This window comes from Astyanax mexicanus, chromosome 12 (genome assembly GCF_023375975.1).
Source record: "Astyanax mexicanus isolate ESR-SI-001 chromosome 12, AstMex3_surface, whole genome shotgun sequence".
NCBI classification, from domain to species: Eukaryota; Metazoa; Chordata; class Actinopteri; order Characiformes; family Acestrorhamphidae; genus Astyanax; species Astyanax mexicanus.
In genome coordinates this window covers 19,027,645-19,048,505 of record NC_064419.1, presented here as the reverse complement: position 1 = coordinate 19,048,505, position 20,861 = coordinate 19,027,645, and the positions used below count along the sequence as shown (strand labels likewise).

At 36.1% G+C, this 20,861-nt stretch overlaps 2 protein-coding genes across 3 annotated transcripts in view; both read right to left on the bottom strand.

The window, feature by feature from the left end:
* LOC103033502 (uncharacterized) overlaps window positions 1-4,920 on the bottom strand; it is a 57,847-nt gene extending 52,927 nt beyond the window's left edge. Inside the window, exons 1-3 of one of the 2 annotated variants that reach the window (XM_022670703.2) lie at window positions 4,699-4,920; window positions 2,574-3,878; window positions 2,400-2,464 (exon numbers count right to left, since the gene is read on the bottom strand). In XM_022670703.2, the coding sequence (XP_022526424.2) occupies window positions 2,400-2,464; window positions 2,574-3,473 (965 nt within the window). In that variant the 5' untranslated portion in view covers window positions 3,474-3,878; window positions 4,699-4,920. The remainder of the gene's footprint in view (window positions 1-2,399; window positions 2,465-2,573; window positions 3,879-4,698) is intronic. The other variant, XM_022670702.2, reaches the window with a different exon arrangement.
* Window positions 4,921-8,416: 3,496 nt separating this feature from the next.
* On the bottom strand, window positions 8,417-19,242 carry pex10 (peroxisomal biogenesis factor 10). The gene is made up of 6 exons (XM_007247928.4): window positions 18,730-19,242; window positions 16,733-16,813; window positions 15,083-15,489; window positions 13,438-13,610; window positions 9,752-9,887; window positions 8,417-9,566 (listed from the first exon to the last, which is right to left on the bottom strand). Exons 1-6 carry the CDS (start codon window positions 18,839-18,841, stop codon window positions 9,498-9,500), a joined length of 978 nt encoding a protein of 325 aa, XP_007247990.3. The 5' UTR covers window positions 18,842-19,242; the 3' UTR covers window positions 8,417-9,497.
* Window positions 19,243-20,861: the final 1,619 nt, after the last annotated feature.

Genomic DNA, 20,861 nt, shown 5'->3' with positions numbered 1-20,861 from the left:
GTCCACGACTTATTAAGGCGTGGGAATGAGAACCTAATGCGGGGGAACGAGACAATTAAGATGTGGCCACGACTTATTAAGGCGTGGGCTGAGTTAATTCAATTGCAGCCATTAAGGCGTGGCCACAAGGTCCTTTTGTTCCACAGCTAACAAAGCAAGCAGTACCCGTAAACTGTTTTTGTGAGCCTGAGCCCGATTTAAGATTGTAACACTGAAGAAGCATATACCTATTATTTAAGGAAAATGTTTATTGAGAACCGATGTCCCCATCTACTCTAATATAATTAACAATGTCTAAGAATACAAAATACTTCATAAAAAAATATTTTTTAACATATAGCCTATAGCAAAACACAAAGACAACAATAAATCTATGCACTGCACACTCAATAAACTGAAATAGACCAAGAACAATAATATAATTTACAATGACTTTCATCTACTCTAATATAATTAAACATGGTTTTAGAAAATAAAATACTTTATGAACAAACTATTTCTTTTTATTTTAGAAATAAAAAGAAATAGTACAAAACACATAATACGACAAGTGTGCAGTGCTTACTGCGCAGGCCAGAGCTGCGTGATAATAACATTTTAACTTGTGCAACATTTTGTTTAAAACACAGTTTGATTTGTTACTTTACTATATGTAATTATCACACCATATGTTCATATAAAATAAATACAATAAGCTAAAATAATGCAATGGCTATTGCGATTTTTAACAAATACAACATTTATGGGTTTCTTTGGCCATTTCCTTCTGGCTATATCTTGCTATGATATGACACCTCTTTTTTGAGCAAAAATAAATGAGAGGGAGTACTATAACGTGTAATATTAGCAGTGCCAATATTACACATTATAGCAAAAACCTTGAGTGTAATACTGTGATTATACCACAGTTCCATTATCGCTGTTTATTGAAAGATTTTGAGTTAAAGAGGAAGAGTTAAATACGATCTGTTTGGGTATAAAAACTCTGAGTTAAAATAGTTCCATTGCTGCTCTGTTTGTAGCTGCGCTGTTTGGCTTGTAAGCGCTGCATCGTTGCTAGGTTACCTGTATGTGGCGGAGTAATACATGGAGAGCTTCGGTTACAGTGCATTACCGTTTGATAACGGCACTCAGAGAACGCCTCTCAGCCAATCACATTGCAGGGTCGGAACGGACTGTGGTATAATTGTTATCATCCACTTCTGAAGTCTAGAACTTATTTTTTATTTTTCTAATTGTTCAATACTGCCTTAAATGTAGCAGCCTCAGTAACTGCTGTTGCACCATTTAAGGTGGAATGGAAAGTTTAGCTAGCTAGCTATGGGTAACTACAAAGGCGCACTACTAGTGATTTGTTACGCTTGTTATGAAGAAAAGGGCCATAATATTACAACTGCATTAAATTAAGATAATGCAATAGATATCATATTTTTTTATTATTTTTTCAATGGAAATACTACATTTGCAGGTTTCTTTGGCCATTTGCTTATGCAGCCATATTATCATGATTCCTTTAACCCTCTATTTATTTCTTGTTGTTCATTCCTAAATCTTCTGGGATAAGGAGCTAAAGATAGCTAATTACCAGCTTTGTGTTAAAAAATATATATTCCACCTAAATTTTCTGCAGTAACTGCTGTTGCACCATTTAAGGTGGAGTAGAAAATTTAGCTAGCTATATGTAACTACAGAGGTGTACTACTAGTAATTTGTTACGCTTGTTATGAAGAAAAGGGCCATAGAACATTACAACTGCATTAAACTAAGCTAATGCAATTGATATGTTTTTTAAAACAATGGAAATACTACACTTGTGGGTTGCCATGATTCTTATAACCCTCTCTTTATTTTTTTCTTGTTCAGTTATAAATCCTTTGGTATAAGGAACTAAAGTTAGCTATTCACTAGCTTTGTGTTCAAAATGTTCTATTCCATCTTAAATTTTTGCAGCCTCTGTAACTGCTGTCGCACCATTTAAGGTGGAATGGAAAATTAGCTAGCTAGCTAAAGGTTATTACAGAGGCGTATTACTAGTGATTTGTTATGCTTGTTATGAAGAACAGGGCCTTAATACATTACAAATACATCAAAATAAGACAATGCAATAGTTATCGCAATTTTTAACAAAAATACTACATTAATGGATTTATTTGTCCACTTGTCTGTGATTGCTCTTAACCATTTGTTTGGAGTGTGCCTTTAAAAAAATTACATTTGCAGGTCATGTGACCCTAACACTTTCCTTTACCCCTCCAACCCAATAAGAATCAGCTTAGTGGTAGGGGCAAGGATTGAAAAAGAATTGAGCCCCAAAAAAGACACTATTACACAAAAGGCTAATTTAATAGATTACACGTACATAGAGAATAGAGTGGAAATGTTTTTTTTTTCTTCTTTACCTTTTTGCTATCTCTTCATCAGTGGTGAAGAGGTGAATCTGTGGGCTTGCTGCCACTGCATCAAGCTGTTCAAACAAGATAAAGACCAGGTAAGTCCGCTGTTGTATAGAATGTTCTCAAATTACACAGGAAACTGACTCCTTAGGCAAACGAAAGAGAAATATATCAACTGACCTCATTCCCACATGTCAAAAGATGTTGTCTTGATGGTGCAGCTTTGGGATGTGGTGTACTAGTGCTTCCACTGTGTCTGGTAATTGCTTGGAATGTGTCGCTTCTTGTGAAAGCTGTAGAACATCCCGGATCAAGCCGAGAACTCCAATGCACACCATTGGGTTTCCTTCCAGTGGGCCCTGTCTGATTTCCATTGGACCTTCTGGGACTATCTACCTGCCTTGGATCTTTATTGAAGTGGCTGTTCTTCTTGAATGTTTTCTTGTCTTCTGGATCCACCTGATGTCTAATCATCACATTCCCTTTCATCTCAAGTCTTTCAAGATGAGGCGCCTGGTGTGCCATGCTAGTTTTGTAGGCTTGTCCATCTAAGGCAGATCTGTGGGCTTCTACAAGCCATGCAGTTGCGGCATGCGACTTCTTATCTGAATTCTGCTTAGATGAACACACAGGCGCTGGAAACCCACCTGCGAAAGGATTTGCATTACCCACATGCTCTCCCCGTGACAGAACACAAGGGATGTTGCCAGCCTGGACCAATTTGTGTGAGTTACTGAGTTGCAGCTCACGTTTGCGTCGAGCGTGCAAGAAACTGCCCAGGGGAAGAGAATTATGCTGTGACCTTCCGATGGGAAGAGATATTCCGGGAGAGTAAAGTAGCAAGCCAGATACGGCAAAATCAGAAGCTTGAGGTTTTGCAAAAGAGGCCATCTCCTCGCTGCCAAGGGCTAAAATCGAGCGGTGGAAGCTGGCGGACATCCAGGAGGATTCGAGGAGATTCTGAAATGTGGACAGATTGTTTGCTTGCTTTTGAGATGCAAATGGTTCATGCCGTTGGGTTTTGTCGCTGTCAGTTTGGTCAGTTTTGTACGCATCAGTGCAGACTGGTCGGTCGCCCATTGTAATGGGCACTGTGGACAATAATGAGTAGCCAGTTTCAGGATTTATGCGGATTTATGCGACCGTGCACAATTTTTCTTACCGATGTCTGGTATGGAGGATATATGGCAAAATGTTGAGAGGAACTGGTGGGGTCTTCACCTACTCTGGGCATACTTATCCAAAACGTAACTTCTTACATCTACCCAAACAATTCGGAACAGAATAAAAAAAAAGCTTTTCCTGCTTATAGTGTCGTGAGAGATATTCCATGTCAAGTCAAGATCAGTTTTCGGAAGCTTCAGGAAACTTGAAGACATGGTTGAAGTTGAAGTTGACAGGACTTGAAGGGTTCTTTCATTGCGTACTATGGTCCAGGAAGTTGAAGATATCTTTCCTTTTGTTGTCTGAGAGTGATGCAGATATCTGATTTGAGAAGATTACATGATCTTAAACATCAATAAATGACCACAACATAAATTATAGTGACTGCAGATATTTACAGGTTTAAACACTACCTGAGGAACACTCACTGTTTTATCACAGCTAATAGAGGATCTAAAAGTTCTCCAAATGTAAGGAGCAAACACTCTCACAGAAACGTTAATATAACAATTTAAAATCTACGTTCCCCGACTACATTCCCTAAGTAGTTCCCTTAGTGTTAGGAGCACATGTTCCCACAGTAACATTAATGGAACATGCTAAAATAGTTCCCTGACCACATTCAAAAATTCCCCCCAAAGTTAGGAGTAAATGTTCATACAGTAACATTAATGAAACATTCTAAAAAACATTTCACAACTTCATATAAACTTTGTTAGGAACAAATGTTCCCACAGTAACATAAATAGAACATCCTAAAAACATTTCACAACTTCATTCAAAAGTTCCTTCAATGTTAACAAATATTCCCACAGTAACAAAAGTTCCCTTAATGTTAGGAGCAAATGTTTCCACAGTAATGTTAATTGGGCATTGGGAACATTCATATAAAAAACTGAATAGTTTCAATTTACCAGAACATTCATAAGAACAGAACATAAGGTTGAGGTAACATTCTGGAAATTCTTAAAACATTAAGAAAACTGGACAGATTTACATTGAGGAAACATTCTATGTACATCAAGTGATGTCTTACACTTAAAATATAACATCAAGAGAATTTTCTAAGAATGTCATTTTGTTTGCTGGAATATTAATCTAAAGCTAATTGTTGACATATTAAATATGCAAAAGCACTTACCTTTCAGAAGGAACTAAATACATTATCTGGAAACGTGTCTTCCTGAAAACAAACCGTATCAGTTTTTGAGACTGGCCACAGCAAACCCAGACACATGGAGAGGCTTAAGAAGCTTATCCAGATTACAGTACTACTGCTCCACTGGGAGGAGTCTCACACAGCCTTCACTGAAGAGAACGACATCCCAAAGGAAAAAATGTCTTTCTTAGGATTAACTTTTTTTTTTTTATGTCTTATAAAGCAGATCTTAATATTGCCTTAATGAAAGGTCACTGATTGTTTCTATTATTTTCCCTAATCCCCCTTTAGGAGAAAACAAAAGATTAATACAAGCATTTAAATGTAGATTAAATCAATTAAATATGGAGGTAAATAAGGAGATTTTAACCTTTGCATATCATCACTGTCTAATGAAAAACAAGCATCTCCAACACAGCAAATTTACAGAAGAGAGATAAAACCTTCTTAAAAACAGTTTATTTCAGGTCATTTTGAAGAAAATCTGTTGCAGGGGTCGACAATAGGGGGCAATAAGCATGAAACATCTGGCCTGTGAGGTTATTTGAACCATAATGAACGATAATAAAAATATATATATATATATAAAATGCTTCTCTTGCGAGCTTTTGTTTACATTACTCCCGTCTCTCTGTCGCCTTTCCCCTATCTCCTTTTAAGGGCATTTTTTTTCCAGCCTTGTCCCAATTTACTAGCCAGGGCAGCCGTTGTGTATTGGACCGTGACCCTGACGACACGGCTTTGATCCTGCATGAGGAGTAGTGAGTTTATTTAATTATTTTAATGTAGTTATTTAAAAAATCAACAAAAATGGAGATACTTGTTTTTCATTGGACAGCGACGATATACACATATAATTCAGTTAAGGAGTAAACTGTACACAAATGAGCTAATCATTTCAGAATACTTAATAAAATAAATAAAATAAAATAATAAAATTTAACACATTTTTTTAGAAAACATTTTAAACTCACATTTATTAACATTATTTTACTTGAAGACATTGGTATTTCCTGTTTGAAATGAATGTGACTTTTTTTAAGTTAGCTATTTAACAAAGTACTTACCTTTGTTAAATAGCCCACCTCCGCTCTCCCACAGCTTTCTGAGATCCAGTATTTTTATTTAACTTTTTTTTTTTTTTTTTAATAATTTTATTTCTGTTTTTTCCCCCCATTTTCTCCCAATTTGGCTGTCCAATTGTCCCACCCCTTTGTGCATCCCCATCACCAGTGGCACCTGCAACCCTAGGAGGATGTGTACCAGCAGAGGCCTCCTTCTACAGGTGTAAAGTCAGACACCCCTTTTTTCGAGCTGCTGCTGATGAATCATTTCCTGAGTAGCTAGTGTGCTCGGAGGAAAACACAGCAGCTAGGTTCCAATACATCAGCTCACAGACGCCTTGTGCCGCCCAGCGCCACCTTTAAGCGTGATGGGGAGAAAGCGCCATCTACCCACCCGGAGGGAGCAGGGCTAATTGTGCTCCCTCCGGGCGCCCGGCAGCTTGATGGCAAAGCTGCATGAGCGGGGGTTTGAACCTGCGACCTCCCGCTCATAGTGGCAGCACATGTATTTTGTGCACTTTGCCCAAACTTGTGCACTTTGAGCAATGTTTATGTAATTTGTTGTTGATTTTTTTTTTATAATATTGACAGTAACTAGATATTTTCAGCAACAGCTTGGACAGGGCACTAGTCCATCATAGGGTACCACACAAAACTATTCATTCACACATTTTTTTAGGAGACAGAAAAAACCCTACTTCTCACAGACAGTGACCAAGCAGGGATTGAAACTCAAAACCACCGGCCCCAAGAGATCAGCAACCTAACCACCACTGTGCCACCCAATGAATTAATTTAAATGAAATTAAATTAATTACATACATATCTAATAAATAAAAGCTCTCTCACATCTGCATAGAACTGCACTGTCAAATTACTTTTTGTGTTTGAAGCTTTGCTGTCTGTGTGGCAGGTTTGCAGCCCAAGCTCAGATGAAATTTCACCATGCTCATTAATTCACAAACACACTCTCTCTCTGGAATGCATTATTATTTCTCTTATCATTTTCCTCTCCCATTTATTCCATTAATGGGCAATTTTGCTTCTCACATGCCTGGGTTCCATACCAATGAACCTTGACGGGGATTAGGTGCACAATGTGCCTGTGCAGTAATGTGCAGTTCCTGGGTTAATAAAACAAACAAACAAACACGATAAACAGTTCTATTCACAGTTATTTGCCAATTTATTTCTGATTTGAAATATAATTATTTTTAGAATAAATCACTTTAATACTTAAAAGTTCAGGTAAGCAACCGAAATTAATTCTGTCAAGGAAACAGTAGTCATCAGAAAAATTGCTGCAACCAGAAGAAAGTGTCGTATTGCAATGCTATTCGGAAGGAAGATAATAAAAATAGGAACTAGGAGAAAAACACTGAATTACAAAAAAATAAGAATACACTACAGCAACAAAATGAAAATGAAAAAATATATATTTTGCTAAAAACAGCAAAAAAAGTAGTACCCTGATGTGATAAATAGAAGTGGGCGATATGGCACAATATTTCAGGGTATAATAAAAATCTAAAAGGAATATTTTAGCTGCATGGAATGAATTATCGCATATTGTACGCCATTAGGAACCTCTACAACTCCATGGGAAGACAAGGCCAAATCCTGGGTTAGTAAAAGAAACAAAACAAACATGATAAACAGTTCACTTCACACCCTTTACAAATTTATTTCTAATTTGAAAAATAATTATTCTTAAAATAAATCATTTTAATACTTAAAAGTTTAAGTAAGCGACAGAAATTAATACTGTCAAGAAAACTTCTCATAAAAAAAAAAATGCTTTGTATTGCAATGCTATTTGGAAGAAGATAAAAATTACCGTATTTTACGCACTATGAGGCGCATTTAAAATCCCTTATTTTTCCCTAAAATAGTCAGTGTGCCTTTTATTTCTGGTGCATCTTATGTATGAATTTTACCAGTCAGGTTGTAAGAAGCAGTAAAGCCACTCCACTGAAGAACAGCAGTATACAGAGTTATAGTTTAAATCTTAAGCAGTATTAGCACTAGCTGCTAACCACAGCGCTAGCTCTTTTGCTGTTCAGAGGCGAGTATATTGAACTGTAGCCTGCTGCTAACCCCAGATAGCACTGCTGTAGCAGCATTAGCATTCGTCGCTAACCACAGCGCTAGCTCTTTTGCTGTTTAGAGGAGAGTATATTGGACTGTATACTGCATGTTTACTGAGTTAAAACAAGCTACGTGGGACAAACCGCTAGCTTAAGTCTCCCTGGCTTACCGGAACACTCAGGGTTCTTCAGTGTAGCTCTGTCAGGCGGCATTAGCTGCTAATTGCTAGCGGTTGGCTGCTAATGCTAGTGCTCCAGCTGTAGTAAAATTTGTTAATCTAAGTTTACTGTAAATAAACGGAAGCGATTTACTCACCCAAATAAACTGTTTTTAGGAGAGAAATCTGTGTAGATGAACATCCAGCGCTTGTTTGACTTGTCTGACTCGTCTGAAATGTTTTTTTTTTTTTTGAGAATCACAGTTTTCTTTCCTTTAGTTAGCTTAACATGGCGACACCCCTGTTCCCACTACTAATCACTAGTTAGTTACTAGTGTCGCATTTAAAAATCCGCCTTATAATCCGATGTGCTTTATGTATGAAAACAAACCAGAAAATAGACGTTTATTGATCTTGCGTCAATCAGGTGAGCCTGATTATATGAGCATACTGCTGGGATGGACGGGATGCTAATGGACACACTATGAACACTCTACCCTTACCAAAAATCTTCAGGAATATTTGAGCTGGCTGGAATGAACCATCGCATATCGCACATCATTAGGAACCTCTACAACTACATGCCAAGACAATGCCAAATCCTGGGTTAATAAAATAAATAAACAACCACGAAAAACAGTTCTATGTACATCTATTTACAAATTTATTTCTGATTTGAAATATAATTATTTTTAGAAGGAATCATTTAAATACTTAAAAGTTCAAGTAAGCGACAGAAATTAATACTGTCAAAAAAACTTCTTCTCATCAACATTAATCATAAAAAAATAATAATAAAATGCTGCACCCAGAAGGAAATGTCGTATTGCAATGCTATTTAGAAGGAAGACAAAAATAGGAAGAGTAGGAACAATCCATTTAAACTGATATGGGTAAGATTTATTGAGCTAAATATACAGAACTAGTGTGTAATGCATGTGTGACATGTTGCATATCAGACACCATTAGGAACCTCTACAACTCCACACCAAGACAATGTAAACCATGCAAACACATGCGCTACAATAACTGTATGTGTAGCTCAATAAATATTGTCCATACTAGGACTGCAACTAATGATAATTTTGGTAGTCGACTAATAATTTCTTCGATTGGTCGACAAGTCAACAATTATTTCTGCCATGTCCTCCATCTCTAAAAACAATAGAAAAACAGTTAAACGTGAGATTTAAAAGGCATTTAAATGTCCACATGTTGTTTAAATGTGGACAGTACTGATATTTAGTGAATAAATATGTAATCTGTTGTGTTTGGGCACTTTTTGAGACACAGACCAAAAGCTGTTACAAATTAACGATTAGTCAACAAATTTAAATAATTGACATTGTCCATAATGTATAGCTTCTGTTCACATTTACCTTCCTTCTGAACAGCACTGCAATTAGGCAGTTCATTTTGGGTGCAACTATTTTTTATATATTTTATTTTTTTGATAATAAGTGTATTTTCATCTAACTGTAGCCTCTCAGGTAAACCAGTCGATGTGGCTGGAACTTCTCTCGGCACAGTGGACACTCCATCTGCAAACAGTGGTGAAAAAAAGCATAAGCTCTCTTTTTTTTCATAAATATGTACACAGCACATGTGGATCCATATAGAAAGGTTTCAAATGAAAACAACAGTTTAATAATTCATTACATGACCTCCAGGGTAAATATGGTGTATGCTGGCAGACAGAATTTATTCACAGGATTAAATCTCTTACCTTGGTGTTACACCACTCTGTGATACACTCCCAGCAGAAGAGATGGCCGCAGGGGGTGGTGGTGGGGTGCCTCCGCTCCTCTAAACACAAGATACAGCGGGACGTCTTAGAGGATGGTGACCTGACCGCCTGCGGACTGTGGAAAGAGAGGGAAATTGCCATCCGTGAGACATTTTAAAACCTTCCTGTAACTGTTGGTCACTGTTGAGCTGCCGATTTTATGATCTGAGGAAAATAGATAGTCATCAGGGGGTTGCCAGGTGCTCTGACATTTCCGTGTGCAAAGCTTTGTCAATAATAAGAAAATAAATGATGTGTTGCCATGTATTAAATCATTTTTATTACAGGATTTGTCAGTGCAAAAATGTCAGTACAGTGAAAAGCCTATCACTCTGTGCTTTAATCCCAACGAGGGTGTCAGGATCCTACACATCAATCAAACCTCCAATAAAACACAAAATATTGCTGCATGAAAATTTTTTTCCACATGAACATTTCCTTTTTAAATCAATACTTCAGGGAAATATAAAATGTACATAATTTATATATAATCCCTATTTCCACAAATGTACAAATAAACTTATCAGCTTATTTAGAAGGTTATTGCACTGGAACTAGAGGGCTAAGGTAGTCAACAGGGAATGAATGACCACCAATTAGCATATTCAAAACATTCAAGTACAGCCAGATTGCAAACTGTACCTTTTTATGACATAACAAAACACATTTGCATAGGAGCTGTTTACCAAGGCTGCTGCTTTTCTGGTGAATATGACTAAATATTAGGGGTGTCACGGTTTCGATATTTAATCGAAATTATGTCATGGTCTCGAGCCTCAAAGTCAAAAAAAGATTGACGATCCCTCCCTCTAAGTTACGCAAGCCCGCGTGCGCTACCCAAATGGCGCAGCACACTGTAGCTGACGCCGCGGACATTGCTAGTGTTCAAAGAGCAGCCCTTTCTCTAGAGAATGTGGACATTCTCATCTCCTTAAAGAAAAACTTGAAAATATAAAAATAACAGTTGTTTTGTCTAGCCTCAAATATGTTAATAGTTTTGGTACCTTAAGGAGCATCTTTCTCTCAGATAAAGTTAATAATATATCTTTATTAAAGAAAAAGTCTTAAAGTCTTTTTTTTCATGTTTAACTGTTATAGTAGGATCGAGTTCAGTTTGTTAAGGCTCTAATTGTTCTATTATTTTGTACATGACTGTTCCTGTATTTTTTATTATTTATTTTATGTTGCACATTGCTGTTTTAATAGTGCAGACTGCTGCTACCAAAAAAAGCCACTAGATGGCATTGCATATATATCTTAATTAAATTATTTAAATTTGACCATTAGTGCCTAATGTGGTGTATTACAGATCACTTGTATCACTTTGCATCACTTATATCAAGCCCACCTTTTGAAATAAGATATTGTAAATTTGATGAATCAAACCATAGACTAATCTAAAACTGGCATAGGCCTCTCTGCTGTAAAAAAAGAAAAAAAAAAAGAAAAAAGAAAAAAGAAAATCGATAATCGAATCGTGACCCTAAAATCAGAAATAACATCGAATCGAGGATTAAGAGAATCGTGACACCCCTACTAAATATTGTATTAATTTGTTGTTCTGTGATATACAGTATATTGCAATTTCAAAAAATGTTTCAGGCTGTTTTGGTTCGGTGGAGGAGTGGGAGGGAAAAGAACATCAGGATTTCAGCTCTTACTCATAAATATTCATGACATGTAAAAGTCTTGCTTCTGATTGACTAACAGCACTGTGAGGCTTCTTCTACGAGTCAGCAGTCGGCGGTCGCAGGCAAAGGTGACCTGATCGCCTGCAGACTGTGTACACAGAGGGAAAAATTGCCATCTGTGAGACATTTTAAAACCTTCCTGTAACTGTTGGTCATAATAGAGCTGCCGATTTTATGATCTGAAGAAAACAGATAGTCGCCAGGGGGTTGACAGGTGGTCTGACATTTCCAAGTGCAAAGCTTTGTCAATAAGAAAGAAAATAAATGTGTTTCCGTGTATTAAATCATTTTTATTACAGGACTGGTCTTTTGTACTAAAAGGTCTCATTTCATAATTTTGTTTATTAGTTTTTTGGTGGTCTCTAGTATGAATGAATGCCTTGTGAGACTGTTTTTCAAAAAGAGCAAGTACTAATTAGTTTCTAGCAAAAATACACCTTTAAGCAAGCTGTAGTTGGACATGCATTTGCACTGGAATGTGAATACTGCAAAACAAAAGGTGCGCACATTTTTGCCCTCCCCCACTTACACACTTCCCAGATATACAATATTAATTCATTCCTTTACATGTTTTGGGAATGTCATTGAAAAGTTACTTTATTTTAGTAATTCAGTTCAAAATGTGAAATTCATGTATTATATAGATAGATTACACACAGACTTGATCTATTTTAAGTGTTTATTTATTTTATTGTTGATTATTATGTTTTATAGCCAATGAAAACCCAAATATCAGTATCTTAGATAATTAGAATATTATATAGTACTTTTGTCAGTGTGGGCAGCGTGCCAATGCCTGTAAAATCTAATGGTAGACACTTCATTGACTTTGGACTTGATAGAACACAGTGGACCAACACCAGCAGATGACATGTCTCTCCAAACCATCACTGATTGGTGGAAACTTCACACTAGACCTCAAGCAGTTTGGACCGTGTTTCTCTCCACTCTTCCTCCAGACTCTGCTTCCTTGATTTCCAAATAAAATGTAAAATTTACTGATGATCAGTGATGGTTTGGAAAGACATGTCACCTGCTGGTGTTGATCCACTGTGTTATATTAGGCCAAAGTCAGTGCAGTGTTTTCCCACAATATCTTACAGCACTTCATGCCTCCCTCTGAAGATTTCATTTTCAGCAGGACTTTGCACACAATTGTCTTATATAATGTTCTATTTATCTGAGATACTTTCGGTTTTTCATTGGATGAGTTTTACATTTTGAACTGAATTACTGAAATAAAGTAACTTTTCAATGATATTCTAATCTTTTGAGATGCACCTGTACTGTATCTAAAATACTCAACTAAAGTATACTACTCATGCTGCTTTTATGTCTTCTAAACGAAGACCCAGATCTTCAATTGTCTTTATTAAAGAATTAAAGGATGAAAATAAAAAAAAAATGATAATGGCAGGTTATACAGCCACCAAGAAAACTACTTTGCAACAATTTGCGAGAGGATTTCCCCTCAAGTTTCACTAATGAAAATCTGGATATCTAGTTTTCAAAATATATTTAGAATGGAATATTTAGCAGCCAAAATTAGCAAAATTATATTAAAGCTAAAATTTCAACAATCTGTAATTAGGAGAATTTAGATGAATGTTTAAATTTTTTTTTGGTTAATTGTTGTTTGGTTGATCACTTTGTAATATTTTTTTCTGTGATTTGAATATTGTCTGTGTCCATATTACTGTATGCACCCCCACTTTACACTTGCCACTTTCCTATTCCTAAAAGTATGAAAAGCAAATAGAATTTGATCACAAAATAATAATTAATGACCTAGTCTAAAAATTATGTCTTATTTGTTTGATTTGTTTCTTAAAATATCCTACTCTTTACATATGCCAAAAAAATCTGAAGTTAAATCTAGAACAATTTAAAGCACCACTGTACTTTCTTAAAATTTGACCTGGGCCAGTTTTTCACCTTGAAGGAAGATTCCTGTGCTGTTTCCACTCCTCTCTGGCACGCTGTCTCTGTCTCAGGTTGTTAAATTGCAGTGTCAGTGTGATGGCCAGCTGCAGCAGAGAGACTGCTCCTAAAAGCCGGTAGCTATTACGGATGACTTTGTCGTCCCCTGCCATTCCCTGCATTCTAAGCTGAAAGAAAGAGGATGTATTTGATTATACATCACAGAGCCACTGTAGGGAATTATTTTACACTTCACAAAATCAAAATAGATAGCTAAAAGTCTAAGATAGTAACATTAACTGACCTAACTTAGCTTTTACATTTGTTTTTGAAAAAACTGTGAAATGAGCACAACTTAAGTAAATGTAATATTAGAATAGCACTGCTGAAGTAAAGTTATGATAAAAAAAAAAACTGAGACAGCTAACTAGGTAGCTAGCTACATTGTGCCCAGATTAGCACAACAGAGGTAAATGTATGATTAGAATAGCACTGCTGAAGTAAAGTTATGACAGGAAGTCTATGGGGGTTAGCTAAATGTCTGCCCAGACTACTTCAGCAGAGCTATTCTAATCATACATATACCTCATCTGTGCAAAATTATGAAAAAAGTTATGAAGTTATGAAAAAAAGGCTGAAATAGCTAACATTAGCTGGATAGCTAGCTTTAGGTGTACCCAGAATAGCACAGCAGAGGTAAATGTTCGATTAGTAGTTTAGTAGTTTCATATCTCTAAATACCTCTGGCTGTTTCCCGCTAAAAGATGCAAGCTGTAGCAAAAAGGCTAGGATAGTAGCATTAACTGACTTAACAGCTTTCACATTTTTTAAACAAAAGTGTGACTTAGAAACAACTTAAGTAAATGTATCATTAGAATAGCACTGCTGAAGTAAAGTTATGACAGATAAGCTAAAATAGCTAGCTACATGTGTGTCCAGACTACTTTAGCAGTGCTATTATTATCTTACATATACCTCATCTGTGCTAAAGATATAAAAAAGGTATGATTGCTAGCTAGGCGGCTACCTTAATTGTGCCCAGAATAGCACAGCTGGGGTAAATGTGTGATTAGAACAGAACTGCTGCAGTAAAGTTATGAAAAAATGCTGAGATATCTAGCTAGATAGCAAGCTTGAAGTGTGGCCAGATTAGCACAGCAGAGGTAAATGTATGGTTAGAATAGCACTGCTGAAGTAAAGTTAAGACACAAATGCTGAGAGAACTAGAAAGATAGCTAGCTAAAAGTGTGCCCAGAAATGCACAGCTGAGGTAAATGTATAATCAGAATTGCACTAGTAAGTTAAAATTGTGACTAAAAGATATGTTTATATTTAGAATGGCCCTGCTAAGGTAGCTAGCTAGGATAATTGTAATGTGCTTTAAATGTTTGTTTGGTTTACCTGCTGGGATATTAAAAACTTTAAGCGTTCAATTTACACATACATTTGTATTAATAATAGTAGTTTTGCAATTGTATTTGGCTTGAAAAGCAAGAAACAAAAATTAGGCTATGTAATATTTCATGTTGTTTGCTTTTGGACAAAAAAAAATGCATCCCCTAATAGCTATATTTTTTTTAGTAAACATATAAAATAGTTTACACCTTGTTATTTCATAAATAAAACCATATAATAAAAAAAAAAGTCATACTTTACATACATAGCTGATGCCTGTAGTTCTTTTGGCCAGATGATAAAATGAGCCTCTAACATAGAACAAGGCCACGTGCACCCTGTGCAGTAGAGTGATCCCCTGTTGCACTGCAAAGACCACAGGCTTTAAAGATTTCCTCTGATTCTCGTTCAGCATCCTAACAACCCTGTGTATCCATGCCTTCACATAAGACATCGGGTTCCAGGTTAGTGTTATCTCTCTCTGAGCATTCCGAGAGTCCTGCTCCTCAGCCTCCAACTCGTGCTCTACACACACCAGGATCTTGTCCAGGATGTAGGGTATGAATGTGTGAAGAAGGATGAGGGAGCCTCTGCGCAGACGGGAAGGTACCCTTCGTTTGGTGGGGTCAACTTGAACAATGTTGACATATTCCTCGCCTAATGTTTGATACCCTGTAGGAAAATCATGAGGAAGTGGGAAGACGACATGGTGAAATGTTAAAATATAAGAAGACAGAAATCAGAAACAGACTATGACTGAGGTAGACAGAATCGGCATTAGTATTTAGTATGGCATTTTATTACATAGACCTTTCATCCAAGTGCAGTATACAGTTACTAACAATATATTGATATTTTGATTGAAACATCTAAAGCAATTTGATAGACTAAAGTACCCATTTCACACACTTCACCACATGGTGTCACTAATCAAATGAACAGAATAAATGGTTGTTAAATTTGGTGAAACTGATTGTCTCGTTTTAAATGTCAGGGATCTCCAGATTCTATCAATGGGGTGGGGTGCTACTTTGAGCCTGGATAACAGTAAAATTTATCTGCAGGGGAAAAAATATACCCCATATTAGTGTGGTATGACCAAAAATGTATATCACGGTATTTTTCAAGATTCTGACAATTTCACAGTATTTTTATTAATATTATTATTTATTTATATATTTTTGCATGACTGGGCTTTTATATAGGTATGTGACTTACTGTACTGTTAGGAGCACATATAAAACAGTAAGGCTTTAAATTAAGGCTCCTATTAATATTGGGCTTATTCTGTACCACACAATTACACAATATATGAAGAAATCAGACTTTACTATCAGAAAAACAGCTGAAGAATATAAACAATACACCTTACAAAGGAGATAAGCCAACAACAAAACTATTTTAATTAATAGTTCAAGCTATTAGAGGCGTTACAGTATTAAAATCAGCCACAATTCCCTTCTTTCTCCACAGAGCTGAGCTACCAATGCAGTAGCTTGTTGTGCTAACTGGCTAGTGTTATCTAGCAAGCGTGCTTGCTCGGCAGCGTTGTTCTACACATGGACACATGGAACTGGTGGCACTTTAGCCACCAGGGAAGCCAGTGTGGTACTACAGGTACAGAATTGGTTAAGTGATGGGTGTAAAGTGAGCTTGAGGAGAGGGAGGGAGGATTTATTGTGGGCTTAATTGAACAAAACACTGACAATGGGTGGTGCCTACCTAATGACACCAGTGAAGAGCATACAAAAAATGGGTGATTCGAATTTAGGTGAAAAGAATATGTCAAATTTGGTGGTCCAATTTAATAGGAGTGAAAAAAACCCCTCAACACCACTACTAACCCTGAGTACTCTTGCACCAACACAATTTTTTATTACAATTACCCTGTTACATATCAACAAATTGCACCTACCTGAGAGAGTAGTAAGTGCGTAGTAGGTGAGATCTGACAGCAATTCCAGCTCCTTTCTCCACTGTAGCCATCGTTTGGAACCTGATTAAAGTGGAAACACCAATAAACTAAGGCAGTGGTTCTCAAACTGTGGTACGTTCACCACTAATAGTATGTGAAGCATCCCTATGTGGTACACCACACAAACATATTCATTGTAATGCATCAAAACCAAAAGAATAGTTTTTCAGGCAACCATATGTATATAGGCACACCAGGTCACTTCATCCTATTTCCAATGTCATTTTTTTATGTAGTACTTTTACTCTATAGAATATTTATTGGCTGACATACCATCTTGGTACAATCTCTATGACTGCTAATAAAAATACAAGGCTAAATTAACAGATCTTTCTACCTATGTTTTTTTAGGACCTTTTTTAATAACACACATGATCGATCCTTTCATGTGTGTTCTGTGACTGCATGTATTTAATTGTGTTATTTTAAGCTACTGGATGACCTAATTTTTTCTCAGGATTAAGAAGGTATATCTTCATCTCTCTGTCTCTCTCTCTCTCTTACTATATCTATTTATCAGTGATTCACAGATGAGGGAATTCTGAGCTGACGTGAATATCTGATATTACACATGCACATATCTGTCGGTACCAATATTCATATTTTTAACCTAAAGAGAAGGTAGGCAGCCGTTAGACTTGTAACATTTATTTGCCTTACATTTCAGCTTTCAACCAACTGTATGCAAACAAAATGACAAAATGCATCTCCTGAAATTAGAGCCATCTACTCACTCAGAGAGAACAAGGCCTATTGTGCTCTCTCTCTCGAGTGGACCACTCGGAGCCCCTGATCACAGTTTTAAACCCTCTTTTGTAAATCAACAGGTAAAATAAAACATTCGATTAACTAAAAGTAATGAAAAAAAAATGCTAAATTAGTGCGGCCAGTGCTTGCCAACTGTAGCAGTGTGGCCAGCATTACTTGGCCCTTTTCCAGAGTACAATAAATATGTCAGCAAGCGTCACTTGAAATATCGGCCAAACCTAGGCAAACCCTATCTATCTAGCAGATGCTATTCAAATCAGACAAAAAGCCTGGCATCTCAAAAAAAAGTCCAGAAAAGTTACAGAAGGTCTGTTTTCCTGCTGTGCCTTGCGACACATTTCCCCTTTTCATCTTTTCCAGTTGTTTTGCTTTACTTCGCTACCCTGCAGACTCCACTCCACAAAACCAACTAACACTTTTACCAAGATATTTACACAGGAATTTATGTAATATAGAACTGTGCATTAGGAAAATTCTGCTGCATTGGGAAATATTTACGATCAGAGAGAGATATATTTTTCATATATTAATTGATTCAAATAAATATACAGCTCTGGAAAAAAATAAAAGAGACCACTTAAAATGCTGAGTTTCTTTGATTTGACCAAATTAAAAACCTCTGGAATATAATCAAGAGGAAGATGGATGACCACAAGCCCTCAAACCAAACTGAACTGCTTGAATTTTTGCACCAGGAGTGGCATAAAGTTATCCAAAAGCAGTGTGTAAGACTGGTGGAGGAGAACATGCCAAGATGCATGTGATGAAAAATGTGATTAAAAACAAGGGTTATTCCACCAAATATTGATTTCTGAACTCTAGCTGAACTCTTGAAAACTTTATGAAAATTAACTTATTTTCTTTGCATTATTTGAGGTCTGAAAGTTCTGCATCTTTTTTTGTTTTTTCAGCCATTTCTCATTTTCTGCAAATAAATGCTCTAAATGGCAATATTTTTATTTGGAACAAATGTCCGTAGTTTATAGAATAAAACAACAATGTTCATTGTACTCAAACATAAACCTAAACATAGCAAAACTAGAGAAACAGAAGTGGTCTCTTATTATTTTCCAGAGCTGTAGTAGCAACAATGTCTAGAAAGTAACTGAACCAGTGTTGAGAAAAACACGTGCTGTGTGTGGTTTAGGTAAACAGTGAGAGAGACTCACCGGCGAGGGTCTGGAAAGCTTCGCTGGTGTTGTTTCTGAGGCTGCTCTGGTAGTACTCGTCCTTCTGGGAGGAGCGGATGAGCTGAGGCTGGTTGGCGGGTATAAGTGGCATTACTGCCGGAGATTTAATAAACTAATGAATTAAATAAATATATAAATAAATGTGAGCTGGACTCTGACCGGGTGTTCCGCCATAAGCAGCTGGTTTGCTCCTCTCTGTGTGTGACTGCAGCAGCTTTAGCTGGGTCTGACAGCAGCAGCAGCGGAGTAAGAGAATTAAACACACACTAAATAAAAGCTTATCATAATATATAAATCAGTGACTGCAACTAAAAGTCCGTCCATCTTCATGTTGAAAACACACAAACCGAGTCCTGCAGCCTATTTTACTTCCGTCTTAATCACGTGTGAAGAGGAGAGCTCGCCATTGGTCGGCTGTCTGCAAACAGCGCTTCCGTGGAGCAGGCGGGAGGGAGTCAGAGTTGCCAGATTTGGGGTTTTCACTCCGTCACTGTGGTTAAGGTTAAGAATAGAGTAGAGATACACAGGGTAACATACTAGTACGAATTGAAGCCAATAAATCAGTGATTTGTGCTTGATTTAAGTCTTACTTCACTCATTGTAAATAAATGTGATTGCTTTAATATAAAGCATATTTATAAAGTGTTTATAAATGGTTATTAATTAGGTTGAAGATATTTTAAAGGGGGCATATAATATCTACTTTTAAACAAGTTAAAATAGTTCTATTTGCTGTACAAAACATGCTCATTAAGTTCTTTGCACAAAATCACTCTCACATAAAAAGATCTCACCAGATTCACCATTTCAGAAGTTTCAGAACTGTTTAAGGACTCTGTCACTTTTTGCAAATAAGCCTTTGCTGGACATGCTCCATATTTACACAGAGGGTTTACCACATGTTAATGTTAGCTTGTGCTAAATGGCAAAACACGAACAAGCTAGTTCATTCTTAACTGTGATAGAAGAACAAAATTAATTATTTGAAAGTACTTACATCCCCCTCACCTGCTGACTTGCCACAGACATTAGGTATAGATTCCTCCCTCAGACAAAGTCTGCTGGCTTATCTGCTGTGTACTCTCTGAGGTGCTCAACAAGCAGATTTTTAAATGATCTAAATTACTACTTAATTAATAACTATTTATAAACCATACATTTTTTTATTTAAAATATATTTAAAGCGCTACCCATTATTGTTTCATCATCTTTATTAGAACATCATTAATTGAAAAATAAAAAATAAAAAACTATAGGTAAAACAAATTTGGTAGGCTAAAGCAAAATAACTTTTGGTTAATATGTAACTTAGTTTAATAAAAACTTGCCTTTAACACAAGGTTTACCAATGTATTTCCTTCACTATTTTTCCTCTATATATTCTGCATATTATGTATGTGTGTATATGTGAATTATTTATTTATTTCAGCTTGATTTTTTGTTGTTACACTGCATTTCTATGCAGACGAACACCAAAAATATTGAAATACATATTTCATATAAGCACACTCCATATGTACTTTAAATTGTACTGTAGTTAAAGTAAAAAATTACAGTTTTAAATTTCATAATAATTCACAGTACAGTAACAAATTACATTTACTTGGTTACTGACTTAGATATACAACTTAATAAATATAACAATCTTATATCTCCTTATATATAAATTATCAGTTTGAATAGCTGGCCTATACTGTTATATTTGTACCAAGAAAAAGTAATAAAAAAAATGAAAATACAATATACCTGGCAACCCTGGAGGTAGCATGGGCTGGTTCAGTTTACACAGGCACTCTGTGGTTTTGTTTTCTTTCTGTTTTTTTTTCATACTTTTTTGCATTTATTTATTTAATTGGTAGAAAAAAGTACATATTTATATTAATCCAGGTTAATATTTTGAAAGTATTATTATTATTAATTTTTTGCTGTTAATATAATCAGTTTTCTAAATATACCCACATTCAAACGTTTACATCACATTATTTTGTTTTAATGGAAAAGTTATTTTCAGTGCTGAAGCACAAAGCTTGTGCTGTATTATTAGCTTATTAGTATTTGCCTTCACGCCTTCATGATCTGAGGTGATAGAAATGATGACATATCGTGAGTGA

Bases quoted from the DNA above. Each gene is read 5' to 3' on its own strand.
- pex10 (XM_007247928.4), bottom strand. From the start codon at position 18,841: ATGCCACTTATACCCGCCAACCAGCCTCAGCTCATCCGCTCCTCCCAG. The intron at 13,611-15,082 runs GTATGTAAAGTA...TCTTTCTTTCAG, and splicing joins GAACTACAGGCATCAGCTAT to CTTAGAATGCAGGGAATGGC. The intron at 9,567-9,751 runs GTAAGAGATTTA...CACTGTTTGCAG, and splicing joins CAGAGTGGTGTAACACCAAG to ATGGAGTGTCCACTGTGCCG.